Here is a 19,624-nt window from a genome sequence, read left to right as displayed (position 1 = left end):
AAAGGAGTCTCTCAGTCTCTCTCTCTCTCCCTCACTTTCCTCGTCTCTTCAAGCCTCACCCGTCCTCACAAATAAAAAAGAGGAAGGGTGGGAGAAAAGTCGGCAGGGGGGTGATCGTCGGTACTTTCTGTCTTGGATATACACATCTTTTTATCAGGAAGTGGGACGAAAGAAAAGACAACTGGATATAAATTCGACTCATATTTGAATGAATTTTATAATCTTGCTGAACCTTCGCCCAGATCGCTGGAAGAACACACGAACGACAAGCGAACTACAAGTTAGACCAATCCGTCGTTTCGCTCCGTCACGTACTTACTGCACTGTGCGGTTGTCCGGAATAAACAGCGGAAGACATCATTCTTAAAATATATATTATATTATTCAGAAGAGAGACACAAAAACATTGCGCAAAATTCACGATAGCAACATTTGCTAGATAAACACAACACAGTGAGAGGAAAACCCCTTAATTGTGGGAACAAATAACAAAAATAAGTAAAGTGAACTAAAAACAAAACCTATTGGCGACCCCCCCTTTTTTTACCGGTTTACAAAAAAAAAAAACAAACAAAAAAAAAAACAAAAAAAAAAGCAAAAAAAAAACAAACAAAAAAAAACGAACGAACTGAAAAGAAGAAAAAAAAGAAAGAAAGAAAAGCAAAACAAAACAAAACAAAACAAAAATAAAAAACATCAGAATAAAAGGAATACCAAACTTTATTGAACCATCATGCAACCTACCAACATCTTTGTACTCATCTGTCTTTGTGCTTTCTACTTCCAAACCGTTTTCGGAGTGGGCATCGGTCTTCTTACAATTCCTGTTGGTTAGTATAAAGTTTTAACATTGTTTTAAATAGTGCCTTTGTTTGTTTGTTTTATTTTATTTATTTTTTTTAAACTAACGCGATGATATATATATATATATATATATATAATGGTTGTATAGATTGTTTCCTAGACGTAAATCCAATGAAATCCGCGTGATTATTAAAGAGTGCTCAATAGAGGACAGAGCTGGTATATAGTCTGTTGTACATGTATACAACATGTATATGTGTATATGTACATGGATAAATGTATGAATACATGTATATATGTATATGTGTCTACATATGCATATGTGTGTACATGTGTATATATGTGTATATGTATGCATACATGCGTACATCTATGCAAAGATATGTGTATGTATATATAAGGCATCTATATATGTATAGATATGCGTATATATTTATGTGCATGTATATATATAAATATGTAAATATTGTATATATGTATATGTATATATATATTATCTACATATGCATATATATTGCATATATGTATATATATTATCTATGCATGTATAAATATTGCACATACGTATATATATGCATATATATGTATATATATTGTATATATGTATATGTATACATATTGTATATATGTATACATATTGTATATATGTATACATATTGTATATATGTATATTGCTATATGACGTTATAAAAAATCTTACACTCTTTCCCAACGCTATGCCCTCTCCCCCCTTTTTTTATTTTTCAACGAATTTTTTCATTTTTTAAGCGAAACAGAATCATACATTTCATTACATCAAAAATATATTTTCAAATATTGGTACTGGTATTTTGTTTTCTTAATTTCATTTATCCCGAGGAAGTCTCGCAATAAAGACAAAACGATGATGAACACAAAGATTGGTAATGCAGAAGTGCCATTTTCTTCAGATATTATTATTTTGCATTTTTTTTTATTTTGTAACTAACCTTTTTTTTTCTTTTCATGAAAAATTTTGTTTTTCATTTAGGGTGGTGCTGGGCAACCGATTTTTAAAAAAATTGATTTAATTAAGGAAGCCGGGACATTTCCTTAGGAGTAGGTAGACTTTTCAGACGATGTCAATGTGGGGTGAAAAGGAACAGCGGATATGGAAGAAACTCCCCTGATCCAACCAGGTAGCTTTTCGATATCTGGTTTAAGATGAAAACAAAAGGATTATTACCAAATTTCTGTTTCCACATAAACTCAAAAAGATAATTCTACCATGGATTTTTTTTTCCAATAATTTTCACAAATGTCGTCTGCTGATTTGCCGCGCATTGATCGGCGTCTTACGTCAGATTACAGTCAAACTCAAGCGCATGACGTCATTTTCTGAGCGAAGCTGAGCAGACGGTTAGTTACGTCTGGTTCAAATTCTACACAAGTACCCATCTCTCATTCTCTCTCTCTCTCTCTCTCTCTCTCTCTCTCTCTCTCTCTCTCTCTCTCTCTCTCTATATATATATATATATATATATATATATATATATATATAAAATGTATACACTCTTTAAATTATCTCAACTTGCTACGTGAATACTCCATACCACGTCCCCAAAAGATGTTTAGGGATAAAGAATGGCACTTCCAGCAGGATGGAGCCCTTACCACTATCATCATGACGTAAGAGCATATCGTGATAGTTACCTGCGAAACAGTTAGGACGAAGAGGAAGTATTGAGTACTGTCCACGCTCAAAAGATTTGACCCCCCCCTGCATTTTTCTCTTTTTTGGAGTGAGCGGGGCATGTTAAACACAGGGTTCACACCACAAAACAATCTACAAGAGATGAGTTGAAAGCAACCATTGAAAGAATGTGTGTCAACATTCCAATTGAACTGATTAGGAACGTTTTCGATTCAATCAGCGTTGTCAGCTGTTCATGGACCACAATGGCCAATAATTTGAACACTCTCGATAATTAACTGGTTTCTATATTTGTTCACAGTATTTTGATGTATGAAACTTTTCTTTCTTATAATAAATGTTTATTTTATGTTCTTATAATTAATGTTGGTTTTATGTTCATTTAAAGGGTGTATAATTTTATTAGGGCACCCTATATATATATATATATATATATATATATATATATATATATATTAGCAGAAAATACAAGTTAAAATAGACGTATTATCAGATAAATCTTATTTTAAATGATGTGTTCAATATGATAGATAGAACAATAATAACAAAGAGAAATAACATGTAGCTACTGCATCATACTTCTTCGGCAATCATATTTCACGAGTGTAATTTCTGAGGTTTCAAATTTTATATTGTTCTAGAAATGTGTTTTTACACTACAGTACTATTTACATTGCTCTGATGATAAAAATATAGATCTTCGAAACTCCATGGATTAAAGATGTAACTTTCATTGTATTTGAACGTTGAATGATGTAATGAAATAATGTAATTTCTTTAGTCTATTATCAGCCAATATTCATCGTTTACACACACACACACACACACACACACGCACACGTACACACACATACACGCACATACACAGGCATACACACACACACGCACACAGACAAATACACGCACACACATACACGCTCACACACACGCACACACACAAACGCACACACACACATGCACGCGAACACACACACACATGCACGCGAACACACACACACATGCGCACACACACACGCACGCGCGCACTCACGCACGCGCGCACGCACACACGCACGCGCGCACGCGCGCACGCACACACGCGCGCACACACACACACACGCACATGCACACGCACACACACACGCACGCACGCACGCACACACACACGCACACACACACGCACACGCGCACACACGCACGCGCGCACACACGCACGCGCGCACACACGCACCTGCGCACACACACGCACGCGCGCACACACACGCACGCGCGCACACACACGCGCACACACACACGCGCGCACACACACACGCTCACGCACACACACACACACGCACACACACATATATGCATACATAGATTTGAATAAAAAGGACAAGAACTGGAACAAATACATTGAGGACATTCACAACGCTGCATCAAAGAGAGGTGGGCTCCCTTTATCGTGCTAGAAGATTACTCACACCTGAGAGTACCTTGTACCTGTACAAATCACCATTCGCTTATTCATGGAGTATTGTTGCCATATATAGAATGTTTCATCTATCACTAATCTCTCCCTATTGGACAGTCCGAAGCAGCGTCGCCAATCTAATAAGGTCCCGTACTGTCAAGTAAACCCCAATCCCCTTCCCGTGCAACAACGTTGCATCCCGATGTTTTACAAGTATTTTAATTGAACTTGCTCTGATGAACTCAATGCACTTGTACCGCCTCGACGTACATATCCCCTGAGAAACCCGCTCAGCGACAAAATCACACCCCTTCACTGTAAAAGTCCACATGTGTCAGAAAACTTTCTACTCTAATAGTTTCTTTCCTCGAACTGCTAGACTGTGGAATTCCCTTCCTGTTACCTGCTTCTCTTACTGTATTCACATGCAGAAGTTTAAATGTAATTTAAACCGATATCTCGCTTAACTCCCCTAAAAATTGTCCAAAATAGTAGCCCCTTACGTCCATATGAATTATTTGGTGCGAATATGAGTAAAAAAAAAAACAAAAAAAAAAAAACAATGAAAATTCTGACTTGAGTCACCTGAAGAAGGCCAGAGGGTGACTTGGCCAAAACGTGGTGAAACAACAATAGCCTGAAAAAAAAAAATGCACAAATAAGGAATAATAATTGGCATTTCGAAGCTTGATGCTTCTCATCAGTAGCCAGGTTTATACATTGATAAAAGCTTGCATAAAGACATCATCTTAGAAATGAAATAAATATATAGTATATGTGTACCTATTTACTATGCCTCCCCACGGGACAGAGTTAGACACCAGGGTCGTTTTTTAACGTGGAGAAAAGGTACAAAAATAAAAATTGTCTCAGTCGTGAAGGATTTCTCCTCCACCGAAAGAGAACAAGAAATAGAAGTGCAGCATCTGAAGAACAGATACTACACTTTGATCTTGTCCCGAAGGCCAAGGTCCATATAGTATATGTGTAACGAAACAGAAAAGTATATATAGTTTTTTTTTTAGCGATAATTGAATAGCGTTCCTTACTTAGGAGATAACGGAAATTAATAGAGTCAAGCCATGCTGATTAGCTATGGATCAGCGAAACACCTGTACATAGATTACGGTTTAAAAAGTAAAATAAAAATACAATTTTGCACATATATATTATATAAAAGAAAAAATAACACACACACACACGCACACACACAGGCATACACACACGCGCACACACACGCACACACACGCGCACGCACACAAATACACACATACACATATATATATATACACACGCACTCATATATATATATATATATATATATATATATATATATATATATATATATGTGTGTGTGTGTGTGTGTGTGTGTGTGTGTGTGTGTGTGTATGATGGACTCTCCCGTCGGTTTCGACATATGAGCTTCTGCCACAACAATCAAGTTGTTGGGAAATTCACACAAATGATTTGTTTATAGTGGTGAAAGCTTTGTGTAGAACTATCCACACTTTTTGGTATTACTACTAACCTTTGTCGGTGCAGACAACTGCCACAAAACAGAGTATACAGTAAACCGCAGGGTTTTACATCAGAGTTTCCTTCTCCTAGATACTTGTCTTAACGAAGACTAGGGATGCATCTCTCCCAGTGAATTAATGCAACCCTAGATACCAACCTGGAAATTTCAACTTGGCGCGGTACATACAGCGCCTAGACTATATATACATACATACATACATATATATATATATATATATATATATATATATATATATATATATATATATATATGAGCAGGGAGACCTGGTGTTGCCCGGGATTGAATAAGGATCAACGAATGTTCCACACTTCCAATACTTTTATTGTCATCGAAATCGGTAAAATCGCCCATTTTTCAATCGAATCGATTTATTGCCTGCTCTTGTTGTGGAACCCATTGCGATGCACCGGGAAAGGTTCACGTGACTTCCCACAGTGACTTAGTCCATAATATATTTTAGTCTACATTGCAGTGTAGAGAACCTACTATTGGTTTTATAAAATTATTTTATATAATGGTATGAATTAAAGTTTTAAATGCAAAAGTCAAATGTCATGGTTCAATTGTGTTTAAGCAGAAATATCGTTTGCGATACACCCCTGTCTTATCAAATAACCTATTGTTACTTGCATACGCCGTGCTCTTCTGTTTGTGGCGTGATAAAACTTCTTAAATGCACGAATAATTTTAGACTGTATAAAGGTGTTAACTTTGATCAAAATTAGACTAGATTTTTTCGATTATTGATTTTCGATATTTATCAGATGAATTCTGATATAAAACCTATCTCGGGCCCTATGTACTGTTCATAACTTTATATATATATATATATATATATATATATATATATATGAAAAAGTTTGACTTATGTCCAGGTAACCTACATCTAAAATTTCAAGTGTTTAGACCCAAAATTGGCGGAGGAGTTTTGTAGAGTCTGCAAAGGTCAACTCTTTCGACTTTGACCTATTGGCAGCCAAATTTTCGCCCAAGACTGATTAAAAAGCTTGCTGTATGCCTGAATAGCCTTTATGTAAAATTTCAAATGTTTAGACCCAAAATTGGCTGAATAGTTTGCTAGAGATCGCAAAGGTCAAATCTTTTGAACTTTGACCCCTTGGCAGCCAAATTTCATTGGCCAAAAAAAAATTAAAAAGCTTGCCCTATGTCTGAATACACATGATGTAAAATTTCAAATGTTTAGACCAGAAATTGGCTGAGTAATTTGGTAGAGACTGTAGAGGTCAACATTTTTTAAAACTTTGACCCCAATTTTGACCCCTTAACATTTATTATTTTAGGCTCAAATCAAATTAACAAGTTTGATCCATGTCAAAATAACCTACATCTAAAATTTCAAGTGTTTAGACCCAAAATTGTCGGAAAAGTTTTCAAAGATCAAATCGTTAAACTTTGACCCCTTGACAGCCAAATTTCTGGCCGAAAACTGATTAATATTTTTTTCCAAATCTCAATACCGTTATGCCAAATCTTGAGTCTGTAGACTAAAAATTGACAGAGTAGTTTAGTAGGGAAATATACACACACAGAAACTTTGACTTTTATATCCAGATATACATAAAACAATGGAAAATTAGATTCTAGTGATGGTGTCTTCATTCATTCTGAAAGAGGTCAGATTCTTTACCGGACTTTTCAGCATCATTCTGGCTAACAAGATACAGAGTTATATATCTGGGATTTTATTTTTAAGATATAAGGATCCTAAACCTTATGTCTAGAATCCTTATTCCAATTTTGTTCAAAATCTATCATGTAATTTTTATTCTAGGAAATGTCTTGAATTTAAGGCTTAAGATTAAAGGATTTTATGAAGAAATTACAATACAGGAAATCTTGCTTCATTCGCGGCTGATGACTATGGATCAAATTCAATGCAAATCTGAAATATTTATAATATTCCCCGCTCCCGCCCTAAAATCCTATAAAACTATTCTAAAGAAATTGAAATTTGAAGGAATATGTATTAATTGATGTCTGATATCTATTGTTTACTATTATATATTTGAATTTTCACAATCGGTTTCTATCTGAACTAAACTGGATGAGCATTTTTTGTTAATTTTATGTTCAAAGGGATTTTGTGCTTTTTATTTTCCAATGCTGTCTCCGATAACTTCAAAAGTGCAGTGTCTTCTGTTTCTGTTTTTCTTTCGGCTAGTTCGTTGCATTGATTGAATGTTATTTACTGCTTCGTCGTTTTGTCCACAGAGTCTACATTTATTATAATCCTAGTTAATGGACAAAACTCACCAAAATATTATTATTATTATTATTATTATTATTATTATTATTATTATTATTATTATTATTATTATTATTATTATTATTTACTCACTAGTAGTCACACAGACAATCATAAAAGATTTCTCTTTGAGAACAACCTGTGGTGTTCTCTGGAGTCTGAGTAACAACAAGTTTCCCCAGATTTTCAGTACTTCTCACCTCTGTCGATAACATTTGCAGATGAATTTGCATTATCGCAACAGCCGTTTACATGATTTCTCATTGGTAGCGACCATTGGTCCGCACTGGAAAAGTTCTCAGTCATTTTCGCACTCATACACCGGAGGTCTGGCTAGTGCTTTCTCTCCTCATCGACCCTCTTAAGCTCTTTAGTATGGTGCCTATTGATACCAATCCCTCTCCCCCATGTTTTGGATGCGTCTGGGAGGTTGATTTACAATTATAGTTTCAATTTTCTTGCTTCCATGTGACGTTTCTCTGTGTTTTACCTCTGTAGCAGTTTCTACATGCCCGGATTTTTTTTTTACGACTTTATCGTTTTTTAGCTATACTGTATTATTATTATTATTATTATTATTATTATTATTATTATTATTATTATTATTATTATTATTATCATTATTATTATTATTATGGCTCACAAGGAGCTTTCACACAGGTAATTAAAGTTCTCCCCTTGATAACAACCTGTGGTGTTCCCTGAAAGCTGAGTGATCAACAAGTCTCCCCAGGTTTCCAGTACTCTCCATCTCTTTCGATAACATTTGTAAATGACTTTGCATTACCGCAACAGCCGCTTACCATTGATTTCTCATTGGCAGCGGCCATTGGTTTTCACTGGAATTATAGTGGCAATAAGCTTCCTTAAGGTCCCAGTTTTCTTCACACTTGTCCAGCGGGGGTCTGGTCAGTGCTCTCCTCGGACTTACTCTTTTTTTTGGGTGGGGGCGGTAATGGGGGAATGAGGTGGGGTTAGAGGACTTATAGGTACGCCGCTTTAACGTTCTTGGTTCCCTGTAGCGCTTCATTTTTTGCCTCTGAAACAGTTTGTCTGGCTTTGCCTCTGAAACAGTTTGTCTGGCTTGCACAAAAACTAGGAACTCGAGACTTCTGGAAAATCTACAACAGTGTAGTAAATAATGGGCAATCAACAATTCCCCCACTTACCAACAATCACAAGGTTGTCTCCTCAGCAACCGACAAGGCTAACATGCTTGCCAGTCGGTTTGCCTCAAACTCCACACTGGACCCTTCCAACCACCCCCTACCTGGCTTTCCTATGCGGACAGACGCCACACTAGACGATCTGAAAACCACACCTGCTCAGGTGCATGCTATCATAAAAAACCTTAATACCTCAAAAGCATGTGGACCTGATCTTATCCCAGCTGTGCTATTAAAAAAGTGCTCAGCCGAAGTAGCTTCAGTTCTCTTCAAACAAATGCCTTAATGAAGCTTGCTTTCCGGTCTGCTGGAAAACTGCTTCTGTTGTACCAGTATTCAAGAATTCTGGCGAAAGGACAGACCCATCAAATTATCGCCTCATTAGCCTCCTCCCACCTTTTGTCAAAATATTTGAGACCATAATTAACCATGCTCTAGTCCATCATCTTACAGATGCTAAACTACTGACTGACAAACAATATGGATTTAGACAAGCCCGTTCCACAGCAGACATCCTAACTGTGATCTCTGAACGTATATACCATTCACTGGACAAAGCGGGGGATGGCAGAGCGGTAGCTCTAGATATATCTAAGGCTTTTGACAGGGTATGGCATGAGGGTCTCCTCAGTAAAATCAGATCATACGGTATCACTGGTAGAATACTTAACATAATTAAATCCTTCTTAGATAAGAGAAAAATCCAGGTTGTCCTCGACGGTTGTACATCTAAACAATATGATATAAATGCGGGGGTGCCCCAGGGTTCTATCCTTGGACCTCTATTGTTCCTGATATTCATAAATGACCTCCCCGACAACATTGCCTCTGAGATGGGTATATATGCTGATGACACTACACTCTATGGCAGGCACGACAGGAAGACGAATGAACACATTTCTAAAGAAATGGCAGAAACACTAGAGGAAGACCTCCAATCTGTAGTGGAACGGGGACAAAAGTGGTTGGTCGCGTTCAATGCTGCCAAGACTAAACTAGTTTCATTCAATAATTACAAGAAACCCTCTCTACCACCTATAGCAATGACCAACGACTCTTTATCTGAGAGTCCATCTTTCAAACTCCTTGACCTAACGTTCACAGGAAACATGAGTTGGAACAATTACATTGAAGGCATTGCCAGGGCCGCTGCAAGAAAGGTGGGCTCTCTCTACCGTGCTAGAAAACTTCTAACACCCGAAAGTATCCTGTACCTCTATAAGGCCACCATTCGCCCATGTATGGAGTATTGCTGCCACATCTGGGCTGGTGCATCTGCTACTAGTCTCTCGCTCCTTGACAAGGTTCAAAAGAGAGTCGCAAGCCTGATAGGCCCTGAACTGGCATCTAAGCTTCAGCCTCTGTCCCATCGACGAAATGTTGCATCCCTCTGCCTTTTCTACAAGTATTTTAGTGGTGAATGCTCTGACGAACTGTAATCACTTGTGCCCCCACGACGTGTGCACCCTCGACAAACCCGACAGGCTACTAAATCCCACCCCCACACTGTAGAGATCCTTAGATGTAAAAGATCTTTTTACTCCAATAGTTTCTTCCCCAGAACCGCTAGACTCTGGAATTCCATCCCAGGTCCCTGCTTCCCCAACAGTACTGACGTGCAGAAGTTCAAGTGTAACGTGAACCGACACCTTGCTGCCCAAATCCCTATATAGTACCCCAGTAGTTGTTGCCCCTGATAGTAGCCCCCTACACCAAAGTGGCAATTTGCCTTGTTTGGGGTGAAAATGTAAAAAAAAAAAAAAAAAAAAAAAAAAATGTGGCTCATGTACGTTAGTCTCCACATTCAAGGATTTTGGCTGATATTATTTGTATTTTTCCAGTCATTCCATTGATTCCAATTTCTCCCATTCTTTTTTTCCAAGTTTTTCGGGATTGTTCCTAGTGCTCCTACTATTATAAGTATTGTTTTGATTTTCTTCATCTTCCATATCCCTTTAAACTCTGTGGCTAGCTCTATGTGTTTGCTCCGTTTTTGCTTTTCTTTGATAATTTCTTAACGAAAAGGTGACAGGTAATCGTACGAGATTAAAAATATCCCTCAATTAATGCTAGTTTTCTATATTAAAAAAAAAAAACCCTAAAAAAAAAAAAACGTACGAGAAAAAAAATTCCGTGCAACTGCTGAGTATTAACGATGCGAATGTTACCATTATTTACTGTCTATCTCTGACACAATTGTGTCGAAAAAATAGCGCTCAATATAACTAGTATATTTATCGATATATGATATATTGAGAGGTGACAGTTGTGAAGCGGAAAACAACCTGTACTGATTATTTGGGGGCGGGGATCAAGTTCAAATCCAATCGATTCCGTAGCACAATTTTTCACTTACAAATCTTAGCAACCTTCACCTGGTCCCTTCTATGATAATCGGATAAAAAAACACCAAGGGAATCAAAAACGTCGAAAAAGTCGTTACATTATGATTGATAAAAATCTACTTTGAATTTTCGATTTAGAACAAACGCAACGTTTTCATTGGATAATAGTTTTATTGTTCATCAAATGAAAATAAATAGTAAGTTTATCTCGATCTCATCACGAAAATCTGGCAGAAATAGACTAGTAATCAGATATGATTCACATAAGGAGCAATGCCCTACCTGGGTCTTATAGCTTTAAAGCAGTTTGCCTTCACAAAGACACACACACACACACACACACACACACACACACACACACACACACACACACACACACACATATATATATATAGATAGATAGATAGATAGATAGATAGATATGCATGCATATATGCATCTATATATGCATATATATATGGACATATATATACATATATATATGCATATATCTAACAGAGCAGAACATATATATGAATATATCTAACAGATCAAATGCATACGAAATATAAAATGACGCCATGAAAAAGAACGCGTGCAAAGACACAGCAGTACGTTCGGGAGCACGTTCGAGAACACATTCAAGAGGACAGGTGTCAGAGAAGACGATCACGTTAGATAGAGACGTTGATGACGTTCGAGAGAATAGAGTTCAGAGAGAAGGGGCACAGTCACGGCTTATTAAGGAATGTATCTGGAAATAATAGTCATTGGTACAAAAAAGTGAGTTCGAGTTATTTTTTGTCTCGGCGTATTCTGATACAACGTGTTAGGTCTGCGTATGTGTATAAACAAGTGTAACGTCACACACACAGACACACACACACAGACACACACACAGACACACACACACATACATACATACATATACATATACATATATATATATATATATATATATATATATATATATATATATACAAGGTGGACCTGTGAAAATTTCACAGCGGCATCTTTTATATGCTATATATATTTTCTAGGCATTCTGTGGACGTGAATTGAAACCCCGCGATATTATTGCAGTTCTTTTGTTAAACCTGTAGAAGTATTTATCTTAGTAATCTGGTTAATGTAGCTTAAGAATATATCTGATTATTACGGTTTATCTCTAATACCTTGTGGGAGTCTGTGATATATTTCCGGTATATGGTTGACTGACACAACATTTTTAGACAGAACAGATACTATTCTTGGAGTCTGGCCAGAAAACCACATAGGTATATTTTAGTTTTACGTACTGCCAAAAAGCTACATTATTTTTTTTATTAAACATTTTTTTAACATTGCGTCTTCGACGATCAAAGGATAGAAAGTGATAAAATACTACGAACATTAAATTAGTATATAGATTCGCTAATTTAATGTTTGTAGTTATCACTTTTTATTATCTCATTTAATAAATAGGATCTCCTGATCGAATAATTTATAATCTAGAAATCATGACACACGTATGCACGTACGTTAAATGTACTACGTTATTAATATATAAATGAATGGGTATATATGTCTTTGTGACGGCCGACTACTTTTAAGCTATAAAACTGACATAGGGCATTGTTCCGTCTGTGGATAATATCTGAATTTCCATCTATCTTTTACAGATCTGCGTGAAAAGATGTAGTCGATATCACCTGACTGTATTTAATGAGTTAATTTAATAGATTTTTTATTAGTGTTGGGACGATTAATTGGAATCGGAATCGGGAATCAGAAAAATCGAAAGATTTGGGGGTATCGGAATCGGTATCGGAATCAGAAAAAATTGATGCGTATTTTCAAATGCTAAAACGATTCTTTTAATTGTTTTTTTTTAAATTTGATTTTGTTTAAACCAAAATCTTCCATTGCTGGTAACAACGATGAAATAATAAATATTTATTGATTTTGAAATACCAGCAAATCTAAAATCGATAGATCATCCTCCACAAGTGTATTTTGACGTTTAGGAAAATATCTGCACATTTAACATGTTTTTTCTTTTTTTTTTTTTTTTTTTACGAAACTCGGGGGAAATAACAATCTTATAGCTAAATAATTAGAGATTTATAAAAAATTGGAATCGGAATCGGTAATTGTATCGGAATCGGGAATTTAGTACGGAATCGGTCATTGTATCAGAATCGGGAAAAATATTGGAATCGTCCCATACTAATTTTTATACAAACTACAAACAAAAAAGAAAAAAAAGAAAGATAGTTTCATAATCACCAGAAAAATATGTAAAGTTGTTTTGACGTTATTTATTGACAAATGCTATTGTTGTTTCCACATTTGTATGTTATTGAAAATGTTGAATGTTCTATTTTTAAAATGATAAATAACAACACGCATCAAACGGAACCAAGCAGAATATATTCGTCCGATACTGAATCGCTTTCCCGATTTCTCATGTGGGCTCCTGGGAAACTTAATTGTCCACCTTTTTTCAGTATCTGTGTACCAAGTGTTTACCAATTAAATAGACAGATTTAGAATAACAATTAATTTCCGCTCACAGACGTTTGCATAAATCGAACACACATACACACCCTCCATCCCAGTATAAAACCGCTTCTTTTATCAAAATTTTATTTGTTTAATTCTATTTACTCAACAGAAACTGTGTGAATAAATGATTAAAACAAAACGAACTGGTTATTAACTTCCTTCCTGTCACAGGAAGAAGTGGCACAAGACCGAGAACTGAGGAGAATCAAGTATGCGGTCTTAAAGAACGGCCCATCTGGTCTATTATAAATTCATTGACCAGATTCATTGGCATTCCCCGGTCTGGGCGCCTTAGACAATTAACATTAAACTAACTCTATCCTAACAAAGGAAGGCAATCTCTAAGTTGGTTGATCCCCTATAATTACACAGAACTAATACCCCCGCCCGACAGATAAAAGGCCACTGCAACGGCCCAATTTTCTGCCGGATTTGACACGGCTTTACACTGACTCATACGAAGAATGATACACCTTCTTCTTGTGATGTTACCTCAAGTAAAAAAAAGTTGTGAGTGCGTTTGGATTCTTAATCCGGCATGGGGATGTGATGCGTCTAGTGTGTTAGGTATAAGTTAGTGTTAAGTTCATGCTTGCATGCTTTCTCGCTTCCAGCTAACACCGCTGGCTAACCTCGTGGTAAAAAGGGAGCAGCTATGCATAAGTCCTCTCTGCCAGTACATAGCCTCTCCTACAGTGCCTCCATATTGGCCACACACGGTAATTGGGTGACTTGCGGCCCCAGGCTAAACTCGTAGATCTCGGAGTAGTAGGGGACCCCAGAGGTAGTGCGTTATGGCCCACCGATGTGTGGACACACCCTGGCACACTACCAACCCCTACCCCACTGCCTTGTGTGTTCCCTTAGTTGGGCGAAGACTAGGGGAACCAACTCCAAAATCAAACACCACTGCCTTGTGGACCTTATCAAAGCAAAAGGCTAAGAGATGGGAACACTAACTTCAAATCCTATAGTTTTCCTTAAAAGGCTATGAAACCTCATCCAGAAAGAAAAGGCGTAGTAGCGGACACGATTGGGCGACGGTTTACCTCGCTGAGATTACTTTCGGCCAGAAGCTGCAGCCTCCTCTGCTGCCAGGCGTCAGGGGTTCGCCATGAGTACTGGAGGTTCAGAGAGTGTCTATCTGATGCGCAACAGATACTACACCTAAACTGCACAAGCAAGTTCTGAGCCAAGGTGAAAAGTCCTGTGGTGATGGAGTGAGACTACGCCAACACCGAGGGATAAAGCACTGAGACCTCAACTAGTCATCGTCCAGACTGACGGACTGCATGATGATGATGATGAGGATGACCTCAAGTAACAGCGCTCAGCTGGAAATTCCACCAGATTAGCTGAATTCTTGTTCTGGAACTCAGAATTACCAAGGGCTAAAAGAAAGATATACTATAACAAAGTTTACTGATCATTTGGGGGTAGAGAACAACAAGTGACTAATAATAACTACAGTGGGGATCAAAAGAGTTTGCAGACCTATTTTTTCTCAATTTCTTTATTAATTTTGCTTTATTTTTCATTTCGGACTCTTCCATCATTTGCTGGTTGCCATTCTGGTTCGTTCCATTACTACATTTTAGAATAAAAGCCAGAATTTAATAATAGTTCGACATTTTCCACTTTTCAGGTGAGCCAAAAGTTTATGCAGGTAATCTTAATTTATTGATAATGGCTAAAGGAAAGAGGTTGACAGATAGGGAGAAGGGTGAAGTTATTAGATTTCTTGCTGAAAAGAAGTCTACATTGGAAATTTCGAAAATTTTGAAAATTTTGAAACGAGATCACCGAACTGTGAAACGTTTCGTCCTTGACGGCAAAAATGGAAGAAAAAAGCATAAAAGTGGCAGACCAAAGGTGATTTCACCACGAGATATTAGAAAAATCAAGAAGAGTTTGCTAGCAAACCCATACAGCACAAGCAAAGCTATTTTCGACCACGCAGGAATGTCTGGCAACTCTAAAAGGACCCGAAATCGGATTTTGAAAAAGATAGCCAACCAGAGAACACAGACAAAATGTCCTCCTTTAAGTAGTATAAACTGTCAGAAGCGACTAGCATGGGCCACTAAATATTTGAAAACCAATTTTCTAAATGTTCTCTGGACTGATGAGGCCAGAGCAACCCTCGACGGCCCCGACGGTTGGGCCAAGGGATGGCTTCTTAAAAGGCAATAGCCCACGCTTGCGATTCATACGTCAACAGGGAGGAGGAGGAGCGATGATTTGGGCTGGTATTATTGGAAGTGAGATTGTTGGTCCTTTTCTTGTCCCTGACTGTGTCAAAATGAATTCTGTGAACTACTGCAAGTTTTTGGAAGCAAATTTATTGCACTGGTTGAATTCACAAAATGATGCTCTCAACCAGAATCTAATTATCTAACAGCCCGGATTTGAATCCGATAGAGAACCTCTGGTCGATTCTGAAGAGGAAGGTTTACGAAAACGGGCATCAATTCCATAGTAAAAAAGACATTTGGGAGAGAATCAAGAAGGTATCTTCTGAAATCACACCTCAGCAAGTGCATACATTAGCATCCTCTATTGATAGGAGGCTGATTGATTTGATTAAAAATAGAGAAAACGAATAAAGAGTTAAATAGTTTCATAAATTCGTATTGTTCTGTTAATTGTTATTTGAGTAATAATTGTTGTTTTCTTGTAATATGTTATCAATATATGGGACTATAATCATGATGACACAATTTTTCGAATTATATCATGTTTAAAAATGGTATTTATTGCGGATAAATGAGTGCTTGCAAACTCTTTTGGCTCATATTCCTTCCTGAAATCATTTAAAGATCCATACCCCCTCTAGAATATGATTATTTGGTTTCCGTTTTTATGAATTTACTTCATATATTTGCATATTAAACAGTGAGTAACATAGTTATTATATTGGAAAATATTGAAGCATAAATTAATATCCTGATTAAACACTCGATCAAACATCTCAGCGAGATACATTGTTAGCCATAGATTTCTGAACTTCATGAATTAAGAAAAACCCACAAAAGTGATAGTCGAGGCCAGCTTTGTATAAGTACACTAGCGGGGGCGGTTGGCCTTGCCAGGTCGTAAAATACGCTTAAATATATTTTAATATTTGATTTCGTATTTATTATGACATAGCTAATTCCAGTGGCATGCATGGAGCTGTGGGACTGCAGCACTCCCAAGTTTTTTCTACACAATATTAATGATAAAATTAAAAATAATACGTTTTTTTTATTATTATTATTATTTTATTTTTTATGTGTACATTATAAAATCATTAAGTTTAATGTCGGTATCTCCAAATTCATATAAAAATAAAAAAATAAAACTTGCTTGGAGCTGTGAAATTCACAGTTACACTTTCTTAATGAAATTCTCTTGTGCGCAAGACCGCCGAGGAACTGTCGCTTCTCGCAGCTCCGCGTCTCAGACGCTCGTGAAATTCGGTGTTTACTTAGAGTGTGCTTATAGACATAATATTATTTTGTTATTGAAAAAAAGGAGGCTTATTTACAAATTTATTATTATTTTTAAAATGTGCATATAGCGAGGTCTTGTACATAAAATATTGTGCTAAAAAATACGCACACTTTTAGCGTTGCGATTTAATTCGGTAGCAGACGGAAATATATTTGTTTTTATTAAAAGTATTCGGGGATTTAGCAGTAAAGCTAACACGCGACTAAGGGTAAAAATCAAATATACAATAAATAAATCTTACCATAAAAATAAAAGTTACTTTTTCATCTACCTGCCTTTTTGTTTGTTTTAAGTAGTTTTTGATTATTTTGCAACAACTAAACTTTACAAAAAAAAACAAAACAAAAAAAACAACTGTTTACATTTTTTCCTAGAAGCAAAAAAGCAAAGAAACATTTTATGTTGAAAATACATTTTAGTTAGAAATATTTTTAACTTGTATGTTTTAGATATAAAAAAAAATTAGCATTTATTTGCCTCCAACGAGAACGATGTTAGAAGTTTTACACTTCGAAAAATGGGGGTTTACACAAGGTTTTTAAATTAAAATGTGTTTGTAAGTAAAAAAAAACAGTTTTTATAATTATGCATTTTTAAACCTTACATTGAATTTGTTAGTAGATGGGGCAACTAATACGCATTAAAAAAAAGTAATTAGAAATCCTTCTGAACTGAGACAATTTTAATTTTTATTTTATTTGGGGAGAAATCTACATTAAAATTCGATGTTTTATAATGCTTATATATGACACCCTATTTTCTTATAATAAATCTCCACTTTATGTCGATCTTTACCGGCATGGGAAGGTCAGTAAATAGCCAAGTTTGTTTGCTCTTTTTATATAAAAAGCAAGTTTCTAAAAGATTTGTAAATAAAATTTTGTATTTTTAAATATTTTTGTTTGTTGGCTCACTATATAAAAATGTAAACTTTTTTATTTTGTATTTTATTTATAAATGCGTTTTGTTATAAATACATTGTTAAAAATAAATTTTGTAAATAAAACTGTTATTAAATAAAACGCTATTTTCAAAGTCCTAAATTAACCCTCATGAGGTGGTAAGTAAATTTCAAAGTTTTTCTTTTTTGTTTTTATAAAAAATAAGTTATTAAAAAATTGTAAATAAAATGTATTTTTAAAAATGTTTGTCGTTTGTTTGCAAAAAAAAAAACAAAAAAAAAAACAAAAAAAAAAACGCAAACTTTTATTTAATCTGAAAAGTTTAAAAGGAATAAATGCATATATTATTTTTATTATTCTGTAAAGTGTACACAATTTAAAACAATATTTTTAATAAAAAAAGTTTTGCGTCTTATCCATTTCTGATTATTTGTCTTTGTTATATATATATATTTGATTGAATATTTATTTATATATTCGAATTTCTTTTACACGATATTAAAACAATACGTAAAACTTTTGAAGCAACGCCCTCATTAATCTCAGTGTTAAATCAGTGTTATGTGACCAGTAGTTAAAGAGTTTATAGGTTAAATATTTTCACGTACATATACACATACTGTTTTATTTATATAGATTAACATTTCAAAATTTCAAAATCTATACACAATGTTTACGTTTAAATATATATTTTTTTTTCATTTGTTATTTTCAGAATGCTATATGATTCCTAAGAAAGGCACCGGGAACCAAATGGAGACTCGTTATTATTTCGAGCATAAAACGGACCTTTGTCGCCGCTTCACATACACTGGCAGGGGTGGCAATGAGAACAACTTCAGGACCCTCAAAGAATGTATGCAAATGTGCAAGGGGAAACCCGACCCCCGAGATGATCTGAACGCACAAAGCTTGATGAGGAAAATCACGACAACTACAAAGGCTCCCGTCAAAATAGATTTCGTGATAAATTTGCGCAAGTGGATCCAAAAGTGGAAATCTTATATCAATATGCTTTCCAAATTATAAAAGAATTTTTATTCCCTTTTTTACGTCTATTCTGTAACATATTTGGTAACACACACACACACACACACACACACACACACACACACACACACACACCACATATACATATATCCATCTAATGCATACAATTTAATCGGTCGGATTTTCAAAGTTAGACGAAAATTGCTTCAGTCCTAAAATATCACACCCTTTCCCTTTCTTTATCGTTGGCTCATGTTGTTAAGAAAAAAAAAGTATTTCGTTTAAGTTTCTTTCACAACATATTTACTCCAGCTATGCAGATTTTGGACTGGAGCGATTCATTATTTCTAATCGAAAAAAAGTTGGCAGCTTACAAAACATAATAAAAGATTCTATATGGCTTTAGCAGTTCAACAAAATGGTTTAAAAATGAATATTATTCTATTAACTTATCACATTTGCATAACTATCATCAACATAAGGAAC

The 19,624-nt window shown here is 35.7% G+C and overlaps 1 protein-coding gene across 1 annotated transcript; it reads left to right on the top strand.

Annotated features, from left to right (window-relative positions):
* The first annotated feature begins 138 nt into the window (after positions 1-138).
* Positions 139-19,296, top strand: LOC145255687 (thrombin inhibitor hemalin-like). The gene is made up of 2 exons (XM_080114255.1): positions 139-830; positions 18,864-19,296. The coding sequence occupies exons 1-2, from the start codon at positions 734-736 to the stop codon at positions 19,175-19,177; spliced, it is 411 nt and encodes a 136-aa protein (XP_079970381.1). The 5' UTR covers positions 139-733; the 3' UTR covers positions 19,178-19,296.
* Positions 19,297-19,624: the final 328 nt, after the last annotated feature.

The sequence above is a fragment of the Euprymna scolopes genome, chromosome 31, assembly GCF_053919585.1.
Source record: "Euprymna scolopes isolate OS-2025 chromosome 31, ASM5391958v1, whole genome shotgun sequence".
Taxonomy (NCBI): domain Eukaryota; kingdom Metazoa; phylum Mollusca; class Cephalopoda; order Sepiida; family Sepiolidae; genus Euprymna; species Euprymna scolopes.
Note: the sequence above shows the minus strand (reverse complement) of the source record. Positions and strands in the feature narration are given on the sequence as shown.